General features: G+C 44.5%; 1 protein-coding gene across 2 annotated transcripts in view; it reads left to right on the top strand.

Annotated features, from left to right (window-relative positions):
• Positions 1–7,031: 7,031 nt before the first annotated feature.
• LY75 (lymphocyte antigen 75) overlaps positions 7,032–10,931 on the top strand; it is a 58,822-nt gene continuing 54,922 nt past the window's right edge. For both annotated transcript variants that reach the window (XM_069982780.1, XM_069982779.1), the window contains exon 1: positions 7,032–7,178. In XM_069982780.1, the coding sequence (XP_069838881.1) occupies positions 7,091–7,178 (88 nt within the window). In that variant the 5' untranslated portion in view covers positions 7,032–7,090. The remainder of the gene's footprint in view (positions 7,179–10,931) is intronic.

Here is a 10,931-nt window from a genome sequence, read left to right as displayed (position 1 = left end):
GAACTCTGGACAAATATAGGACATCTCGTATATTTTCCGGACCAGTTGTCTGGCACGGACATCATTCAGGAAAAATCCTGATAGGTGTCCATGCCCAATAGAACCCTGTGGGTCAGGAAATCTATCCGGATTTCTTCATAAATTTTCCGGATGTGTGCATGGGGCCTATGGGTTTGAGCAAGTTATATTTATAACAATTCTTGGAACGGTGCAGCAAAAGTGATGGTGCAGCAGAAATGTTCATAGTATAAGTAACACACAGTAAAAAATGGGGAACATCACAGATACTGTAGGATAAGAAACAAAATATTTCCATACACTATGATTTCCAATATCACTTGTGTTCTTAGAATATTATGGATCAAAGTTATCAGCAGCCTGTGGTCAGAGGAAGCTGATGTCCATGAGTATCCAGGCCCTGCCCTGCCAGTCTCTCTTGTGGCCAGAGGCAGCGTTGCACCTCCAGCCACAAGACCCCCCCCCCCACCATGCATGTACTTACCTGGCCCGGGTCAGTTCCCCAATGTTGTATGATGCATGAGGGACGTCGCTTCTGCGCCGGGAAGCTGGTAGAATGAAGGAATGCTGGGGGACTGTGCTGGGCCAAGTGAGTATGGGAGGTGGGGGAACTGGGGGCGTACAGGATTCATAGGGCCCCTTACAGCTTTTTGCTATGGGGCCCTATAAATCTTGCAGTGTCCCAGAATATGCAGACTACTACTCCTATTATGCTCATTTCTATTGCTATGTCAATGCCTGTTCTGGTAGTTGTTTGCACTGCAACTGCTGCTAGTATTCCCCTGGTATTCTCTGGTTATGTGTATTCTCATGCATATTCTTATATATTCCTGTGTATTATTACATTGTACAGTGGTATGCAAGGCTGCTGATCACGTGACCGTGTAACCATGGTTCCTCCAATGGCCGACTAGCTCTGGCCAGGGGCAACCATGTGACCTCCCACTTTCTCCTAACAAGTTAGTCTTCCCCCTGCTTCCAAGCAAGGAGGATGTGTGTCGTCCCTCTCCTACCTCAGAGGAGTTGGACATGTCGCAGCTCCCACTTCACCACTAGAAGTGTGGATCAGGTGCTCTGCTGTATTCCAGTCTTCGGCTGTATCTGCCTGCTCAAGTGTTCGGAGTTCCTTCTCTCTCATCTGGGTGTCATTCCGTTGTTTCTCATCCTCATTTCAAGTATTCACAGCAAGTATTATTCTCAAGCTAATCCACCCAGCAACGCTATTTCTCTCATACTCCTACTCCCATCATCCGGCACGTATTCTCACAGCCTATGCAGCACCACTCCTGCTTTATTTGTCAAAGCCTGCTATATACCCGGTTGCATCCGGACAGAACTGTTGCTACTGGTTACCTCAGACTTGAGCTGTTTGGGGCAGCTTCCTCCGCCGGTGGTGGTGGCTGGGTTTTGGTGTGGCATTTTTGGGTCTGGTCCTGTGGCATGGGGGTTGCAGGGCCGTTCCATGGCCTCCCTTCCCTGACTGTGCACGCCTGCGGGGGTGGTGGTCGCTGACTGGCACAGTGTGGACTTAGTGTAGGGACCCATGTGTATCAGATACCTGCACGAGGTACATGGGGCAGTATGGCTTGATCAATTCACATACAGAATTCTGATGTTTTTTATGCAGCCGAGAGGTACTAGTATCAGCCATAGGTGTGAGGTGCAGCACTCTTTTTCTTCCCTGAACCTCATCTATAATAAAACCGCTGTTACTGAACCCCGGCATTGGTGTCCACTAACTGGTGCCCTGACTAAGTGCAGCGAAGAATCGCATGCCCATCATCACCCGCAGATTCCACAGACCGGCCCTACAGCTGTGCTGCCCTCAGGCCTATACCGTGACAAGTATAACCCCTGCAGCTGCCCCGGTTATTGCCCGCTCATAACAACAGCACTGCGGAAGTGGCCCCCAGGGGCCAGGGCATCGCAATCTTACCTATGTCCCTGCCAACACAGAGAAAGAATGTCCTGCTTCCTTCAACTTATAGATAAAGTCTGTGAGTTCTGCTTCCCATTGTCCTCATGGAGAAGGCCTGTGAGCCCTTCTTCCTCCATCTACATTAGACAGCTTGTGAGTCCTTCTACCTCCATCTACATTAGAAAGCCTGTGAGTCCTAGGGCCCCCACCAATCTTAAAGGGGTTGTCCCATCTGATCTACCCCTTATCAGATCGGCCCTGCTGTGTCTCCATCTGATATTACACGTGTCTACAGAGACAATCCAAGCCCTGGAGACATGTAGGATGTAAGGGAGACATGGCAAAAGTAAAAACATACTTACCAGTTCTTACCATACCTCATATCTCTTGCATTTCCCATCACCTAACAAAAGTTTAGCTAATGGGAATATATCTTTATTGGAGAAGTCCCGTGAAAATTTTTATTAAAGTATTGTATTGCCCCCCAAAAGTTATACAAATTAACAATATAAACTTATTACAGGAAATGCTTATAAAGTGCTTTTTTCCCTGCACTTACTGCTGCATCAAGGCTTCACTTCCTGGATAACATGGTGATGTCACTTCCTGGATAACATGGTGATGTCACTTCCTGGATAACATGGTGATGTCACTTCCTGGATAACATGGTGATGTCACGACCCGACTCCCAGAGCTGTGCGGGCTGTGGCTGCTGGAGAAGATGATGGCAGGGGGACACTGAGGGACACAGGACACTGGAGGGACACTGAGCATCCCCCTGCCATCATCCTCTCCAGCAGCCACAGCCCGCACAGCTCTGGGAGTCGGGTCGTGACATCACCATGTTATCCAGGAAGTGACATCACCATGTTATCCAGGAAGTGACATCACCATGTTATCCAGGAAGTGACATCACCATGTTATGCAGGAAGTGACATCACCATGTTATCCAGGAAGTGACATCACCATGTTATCCAGGAAGTGACATCACCATGTTATCCAGGAAGTGAATCCTTGATGCAGTAGTAAGTCCAGGGAAAAAAGCACTTTATCAGCATTTCCCGTAATAAGTGTATATTGGGGATTTGTATAACTTTTAGGGGGCAATGCAATACTTTAATCCAGCCCTAACCTTCATATATGTTCACTTATTTTCATGTAGCCCCTAAATCAGGGGTAGGGAACCTTGGCTCTCCAGCTTAAGCTTTGGCTGTCCAGGCATGATGGGAGTTGTAGTTTTGTAACAGCTGGAGAGCCAAGGTTTCCTAACGCTGGTATAAGTGGAAGGATAACCCACCACAATATGAGCTATAGAGGCCAGACACACACGCTCAGGTATCACTGTACTAGACACATCGGAGAGGTCTCTGGATGCTGACAGAGTAGAGGAGACGTATCAGTCATCGAGCGTCTGGATATCTATGTGCTCGGTTTATATGACAAATATACAATTCTCTTTTTACTGGAAATCCTACAGAGAGCTGTGGTTTGTTGAGCTCCTCTATATTTGGATAAGCTTTGCTTAGTAATGTCCTTTTATAACTAACTTCTCATCTGGATGAGGCAGAAAACCGATTTTAATTGGAACCATCTTGCCGGAATCCTTCCCGTTCGTCTATTTATATTAAGGCAAATGATGAAATTCAGTTTTTTTTCTGCTTGGTCGTGTTGTACTGTCCGGGGTCTTTGTCTTCATAGATATTTTCCAGCTTGTTGTCATCCATCACCATAGAAATGGGGGGGGGGATAATAAAGTGTTGGTTGTTGGTTGCAGAATGTATAAATATCATATGAATACATTTTTAATCAATTTTATTTGGAGCAATTCCTTAGCCTGAATTTTATTATTGCTTCCTCTACAAATGGGAATAAATGTGATAATAAATCCGGCAGACGCTGTAATTACGATACAGATGGCTTATATCCTGTGAATGGATCGCTCAATATCCTGAGGTAGAGATAATTTTCCCTCTGTCTCCCGCTCTTCCCCCCTCTCTTCTGAGATGGCTGATGTAAACAAGTCCCTATCTGCAACTTTGTAGCAACTTTGTAACAATGCACTAGTTATTATCTATTCAGTTTCCTTCTCCCAGTTCTGACCTGCTGCTTTCTGTCGATGACACAAAAACTGTGTGTGAGCTTTTCTCTGTGTCTCTCCCTCCTCTTTCTCCCTTCTGATGATGCAAACAAGTCCCTAGCTGCAACCTTGTAATAACTTTGTAATGCTTGTCAATTACAGTGAGTTCATCAGCAACATGACCTCAGATTAAGGCTGCATTGACACGCCCATAAATTTTGCGGACGGGAATGGCTTTCCTAGATTGTTTCCCCGCTAGGCATGATGTAACAACATCATGCCAGCAGCAGGTAAAACGTTTAAATCACAGTGCTGCAGAGATTCAAACAGTTTCCCTGCTGTCGGCAAGATGTTGATACATGACGCCAGGTGGAGAAACAATCCAGGAAAGCCATTCCCCGTCCATAGGTCAGAATTTACTGATGTGTGAATGCAGCATAACCCACTAAGCATTACAAAGTTGCAGATAAAACCAGCCAGGAACTTGTTTACATCAGCCATCTCGGAAGGGAGGGGGGAGGAGGGAGAGAACAGCTCACACACAGATTTTTGTGTCTTCAGCTGAAAGCAGCAACTCAGAAGTGGGGGAAGGAGACTGAATAGATAATCACAAGTATGAAAGGAACTGTTAGTCTTGCCATGGGCAGCAACATATGAAAACATATATTTGAGTCAAATACCTCTTACAGTTTCTTACTCTGGGGTTACAATCTGGAACAGGATCTATTGGTCACTATATGGGGAAATTTAAAACTAAAACACTTTATGGAGGCATGTTTCATATTGGAAGATATGTTATCTATAGACACTGTGTATGTTCCATTTTATGATACGTGGCCAATATATATAACAATATGACAATATGCAGATTAGCAGCTATGGTGTATTGGAGACGTTCCCTAGCCCTTCAGTGCATTGTTACACCTATCTGGCTGCTGTGGAGAAAACACCCCCCTATCAGTATTCACAAATGTCTTCAGCAGTAACATCACTGTATAGAACTCCAAGTTCTAAGGGAACACCCCCAGTGCTCATTATTACTAATGAAAGTGGAAGCAATCGGCACCTGTTTCTTCATGTGCATTGGCCCACTCTATAGACTGGAGGCCAACCCAATGTAATGATATTCCCCTTCCCTCAGTGACGCACCTCAATTAGAATCCCATCTGGCTGTGTCACCCAGGGGAGGGGGTATCATTACAATGGGGGCACCGGGCCCACCTCCAGTACATAGATTGGGCACATAAAGAAACCATCGCCAATCATGGGAACCGAGCAGGATTTTGAAGAATAAACCATGCTACTGGGATCCCCTCTACAGTGCCGACCAGGCAGTTGGGGGAAAAAATTCATTACCTAACTGGTACATTCATGGTAAAGTGTACCTGTCATTATAAAAAAAAAAAAAGTCAAAAGTTTTGATCGGTCCGGGTCTCAGTGTTCAGACCCCTACTGATCGTGAGAACAAGTGAAGAGAGGACACTACCTGCTCTGTGTCAGTGAAAGAGTCGGACTACATTAGGAGGCAAATTCATCATGTCACACAGAGCCGGGAGATCACCGTGCCTAGTGCGTTTTTTTCCTGGCTCATCCTCATTATTGGTCTGGTCTGAGCACTTATATTGGAAACAGCACAACTGATCGAAAAATGATGCGATCAGGGTCACCAGCGCTATCACAGCCTACCACCAGGTTAAGCCCCTATTAGGCTGGGTCCACACTACGTTTTTGCAATCCCTTTTTTTCATCCGTTTTTTTGCAAAAAAAACGGATGGAAAAATCGGATGCATGTGTGTGCATCCATTATGATTTTTTTTAACGGACACAAAAATGAGGTCGACTATGTTTTTGTGTACATTGTGATCCGTTTTAATCTACTTATTATAATGGAATTCAATGGAAAAATGGATCAAAACGGATGCACACACACATTTTTGCAAAAAAAAACGGGTGAAAAAAACGTAGCGTGAACCCAGCCTTACACCGGGCAACTGAGAGGAGTCAGCGCTCGTTTGCTCTTTGTTCCCCACTCGCTGCCGCCGCTATTACGCGCATAGGCAGCGAGCTGCGGGGGGGCTGCCTTGGTGATCGCTAGATTGTCCGGGCAGCCATTAGCAGATAGCGGAGGTCTGCTGCCGCCGCTCCTATTCCGCAGAGCAATGGCAACAGATCGCTATAAAATCAGACGTTTGTCTTATAACATGTTAAAAGACAAATGACTGCAACGATCAGCCGTTCAAGTCGGCTGATCATTGCCTTCTATTATGGTGCGTTTACACGAAACGATAATTGGCCCGATCGTACGATTAACGATGTCGGAGTAACAAATTTTTTTTTCATAGCGATTTGCGTTTATACGGTATCGTACGGAAATTCGTTTTGCGATCGCTTAAGCCTATCTCACACATTGGTTAAATCGGCGAACGACTGTTCACACGGAACGATCTGCGAATTTTTTGCGAACGACGAACGACGATTTGATAACATGTCGAAAGATCAAAATGAACGATTTCTCGTTCGTCGTTTGATCGTTCGCTGCGTTTACACGTACGATTATCGTTCGAATTCGATCGTTATCGCGCAAATTCGCACGATAATCGTTACGTGTAAATGCACCATAATAGCAAGAAGATTATCGGCCGTTACCGTTTCGTGTAATAGGGCCTTTAGTACTGTGATAGCTTCCCTTTAAGGACATTTATTAACTGAAACCTTTTATCTTCCTATTCACATTTCCCAGTTTACTGCCCTTATAGTATGAATCCTGCCCCCTGCTGTGTTATATTGTTGTGTCTATCTCCAGCTTTCTCCAGGGGATTTCTAGATAGAAAAAAAAAGAAACTTTTCTGAACTCCCCCAAGAGATTAGAGGGCAGCAAGCTAGGTTGAAATATCCACATAGCAACTGATGACGCGTTTCTGCAGCCAATCAGAAAATTCCCTGCGCAGCCTGGTTGTCAGAGCCGGGTAAGGGGAGTGGGCGGGGCCTCAGACTCTACTTCCAAAGTGCAGGAGGAGGCGGAGGGGGAGGGTGTTGTCTGTTGTTGTGAGTGGTGCGCACGGTCGGGTGGGTTTATTATGGGAGCCGGGTGGGTGCAGCAGCTGCTGTGCCTGGTGCTGACAGTGTGCACGGCGGTGCCAGCCTCTGCCTCGTCCCTGACTCAAGGTAAGAACATTAGAACATCTGCCATGTCTCTGTAACTTCTATGCTGCTTCCACTTTCTCTTTCCAGTTTTCCCTTCTTCTCCTGGAAGTTGCTGCTCTTTGTGTGTTTGTGCTCCAGGATACAAATGTAGCAGAGTGGAGTTTGTCTTCTGGCAGTGTATCTTATTTTTTAAACCAGTGCATTCCCTATGAGTTACACAACACCCTCAGCTCTGCTACATCTGCCCCCTATCATGCTTATTCTAGTCAAGAATCCGGAAGGAATGTCACATATTTTTTTTTTTTTTTTTAAACCAAGGTCAGAGGTTATGCATGTGAAGGGTTAACATGGTTCAGTGCCGGAATCCTCGATATCTTATTATTTATGTCACATAGAATGTAAAAAGCTGCAATGTTTATATTTATGTGTCTATTTTGTTGTGTTGCGCCATCCTGCGATTTTTACCCCTCTATCTATTGTGAAATCTGCCAGGTCGGACAGCTGAGTCATGCCTCAGATCAAAATAACGTTCCCCACCCCCTGTTCTGTTTATACGTAACTAAGTTGCCGGTTTATCAGAATTGCCGGACCATTGGAATGACATAGCAATATACAATACGTACAATGTATATGTCATTCCAGTTGTTCAGCTGAGAGGTTCCAGTCGGTTGCAATGACATGTATACATGCTATACAAATGCCTATATACTAACAACAGCGGCCGGACAAAAAAGTCCTCATGTTAAAGCATTGTATAGGTCCCAGGCTAGAGTCTATAGTTACACCACCCCAACCAGCGTCACTGTCTGTGATGTACGATATGGTAATTGCCCCCTAGTTTCCAGACCACTGGATTCTGGATTAATGGAATTTACTTGGTCTTTTGGGGCCAATGTAAAGCTTATGTTCTGCATTGTTCTCTAAAGTTGATAGCATGGAAGAAACTTTTGCGCCTTTTTTTCACCTCTGTCTCTGTTACACTTTTTCCCTATGGTATCCGATGCATCTTACCTGCACTTTTCTTGCACTCTTGGGTTTTTATGCTACCAAATGAGTCAAACTTAAAAAGTGTGCAACAATGAACACATCTAAGAAGCCGCAGCTCTAAAACCACATCCCTTTAGAAGGGCATTCTCAGCACAACCAACATAACTAAGTAGCATAGTCAAGCAAAATATTTTTGCAAATCCATTCATTCCCACTGTTGACAGCTCTTTGTCTAGGTTACTGACCACCACTCTGCTCTAAAAGCAGTGGTCTGGCTGGTATATACATAGCTATAATGTACATATTTATATGTGATATACAGTATATATATGCACTGTATCTCTATACAGCTAAGATAATATATATATATATATATATATATATATATATATATATATATATATATATATTAACGCTGCTTTAAGAGCAGAGTGGTGGTCAGTAATTTAGACAAAGAGCTTTTTAACAATGGGAGGGAAAGAGCAGCTTAAAAATATTTAAAGGGGTAGTTCACAAAAAGTTTTCTTTCAAATCAACTGACAGAAAGTGCCAGAGATTTGTAATTTACTTCTATAAAAAAATCTCAAATCTTCCAGTACTTATCAGTTGCTGTATGTTTTGCAGGAAGTGGTGTATTCTTTCCAGTCTGACACAGTGCTCTCTGCTGCCACCTCTGTCCAGAGCAGGAGAGGTTTTCTATGGGGATTTGCTACTTCTCTGGACAGTTCCTGACATGGACAGAGGTGGCAGCAGAGAGCACTGTGTCAGACTGGAAGGAATACACCACTTCCTGCAGGACATACAGCAGCTGATCAGTACAGGAAGACTTGAGATTTTTTTTCATAGAAGTAAATTACAAATCTCTGGAACCAGTTGATTTGACAGATTTTTTTTTTTTTTTTTGTGAACCACGCTTTTAATTTGATTAACCCTACAAGTATAACTATATTGGTTGAGATGAGAATACACCTTTAGGCTATGTTCACATGCTGTAAGAGATCGGCCGTTTCGTGACCCGTACGGTCTCAGTACCGGCCGGATGATCTTTCGCGCCGCAGAGTTCTGATGCCGGTGCATCCGTGTGCGCCCCCATCAGAATTCCCCACTGCACATTATGGAGCGTGGTCGGAGCCACTCGCTCCACAGTGTGCACTGACAGGGTTTTATGTGGCCGCTATTCACTGAATAGCGGCCACAGAAAGCTGACATGTCAGTTGTTTGCGGCGCCGCTAGGGATCCCGGCCGGGGCTTATACCATGTGTATACGCTCCGTCCGGGATCCCTTAGACGGCAAGGTAACGTATATTTTGGTAATAATCACGGCCATTGTTTTACGAAAATATATGTTGTATGAACATAGCCTTAAGGCTAAAACAAGTAAAATACCTGGCATGGTAAAAGGTTGCAAAAAAAGAAATGCAGCATATATATGTAAAACGTGAAGGCCAGAAAAAAGAATAAAATGCTCTAAAATCTTTAGTGGTGTAGGCGGCAGTAGTTGTGCCAAATGGAGTTTCTGATTTATTTGAATGATAGGCAGCAACATAATAAAAAAATTAAAAAAAAGAACCTATAGGGCTATAAATATAAGAATTTTGATACTCCTCCCTTTAGTCCTCACTGCACCCAGCACTGCTGCTCTCATCCTCCCTGCCAGCTTTGTTTACATGGCTGCGGCATTGTGCCTGTATACCCAGACACCTGGCAGCAGTGGTATATAGGTCAGAAGCCTCATTGTGATATACGGGTACTGCAGCTGGTTAGGGGGACCGATAACCCCTTTCTGTGTAGCTGTAGACCCCAACTTTACATTTTAAAAGCCGTTCCTGGTCGTTCTCATGATAGGATCGTCCTGGCATCACAGCAGTGCCCAGATGGATCAGCCAAACGGTGATGCCCATAGGGATGAACTGTTTCCCAGCAGGACTTAAAGGAGAAGTCCAGCAAAATTTTTTATTAAAGTATTATATTGCTCCCCAAAAGTTATATAAATCACCAATATACACTTATTACGGGAAATGCTTATATAGCACTTTTTTTTCCCTGTACTTACTACTGCATCAAGGCTTCACTTCCTGGATAACATGGTGATGTCACTTCCTGGATAACATGGTGATGTCACTTCCTGGATAACATGGTGATGTCACTTCCTGGATAACATGGTTATGTCACTTCCTGGATAACATGGTGATGTCACTTCCTGGATAAAATGGTGATGTCACTACCCGACTCCCAGAGCTGTGCGGGCTGTGGCTGCTGGAGAGGATGATGGCAGGGGGATACTGAGGGACACAGGGCACTGGAGGGACACTGAGCATCCCCCTGCCATTATCCTCTCCAGCAGCCATAGCCCGCACAGCTCTGGGAGTCGGGTCGTGACATCAACATTTTATCCAGGAAGTGAAGCCTTGATGCTGTAGTAAGTGCAGGGAAAACAGCACTTTATAAGCATTTCCCGTAATAAGTGTATATTGGGGATTTGTATAACTTTTGGGGGGTAATACAATACTTTAATAATTTTCACTGGACTTCTCCTTTAAAGGAGTAAAGTTTCTCCTTAAAGGAGTGGCATGTGAAGTATTATAGGCCATGCTGTGCTCCACTTGAAATGTAGCTTTTCTCCAAAAGGAAGAGAGCTTTCTGGTGTCACCATTTGAGGCATCATCCCTTTAAGTCAATGCCTGGCACTTTAAAGCATACCTGTCACCAAAAGAAAACTTTAGACATGTCTTTCTAGGCCAGGGTTAGGGAACCTTGCCTCTCCAGCTGTTGCAAAACTACAATTCC

The sequence above is a fragment of the Dendropsophus ebraccatus genome, chromosome 9, assembly GCF_027789765.1.
Source record: "Dendropsophus ebraccatus isolate aDenEbr1 chromosome 9, aDenEbr1.pat, whole genome shotgun sequence".
NCBI lineage: Eukaryota > Metazoa > Chordata > Amphibia > Anura > Hylidae > Dendropsophus > Dendropsophus ebraccatus.
Note: the sequence above shows the minus strand (reverse complement) of the source record. Positions and strands in the feature narration are given on the sequence as shown.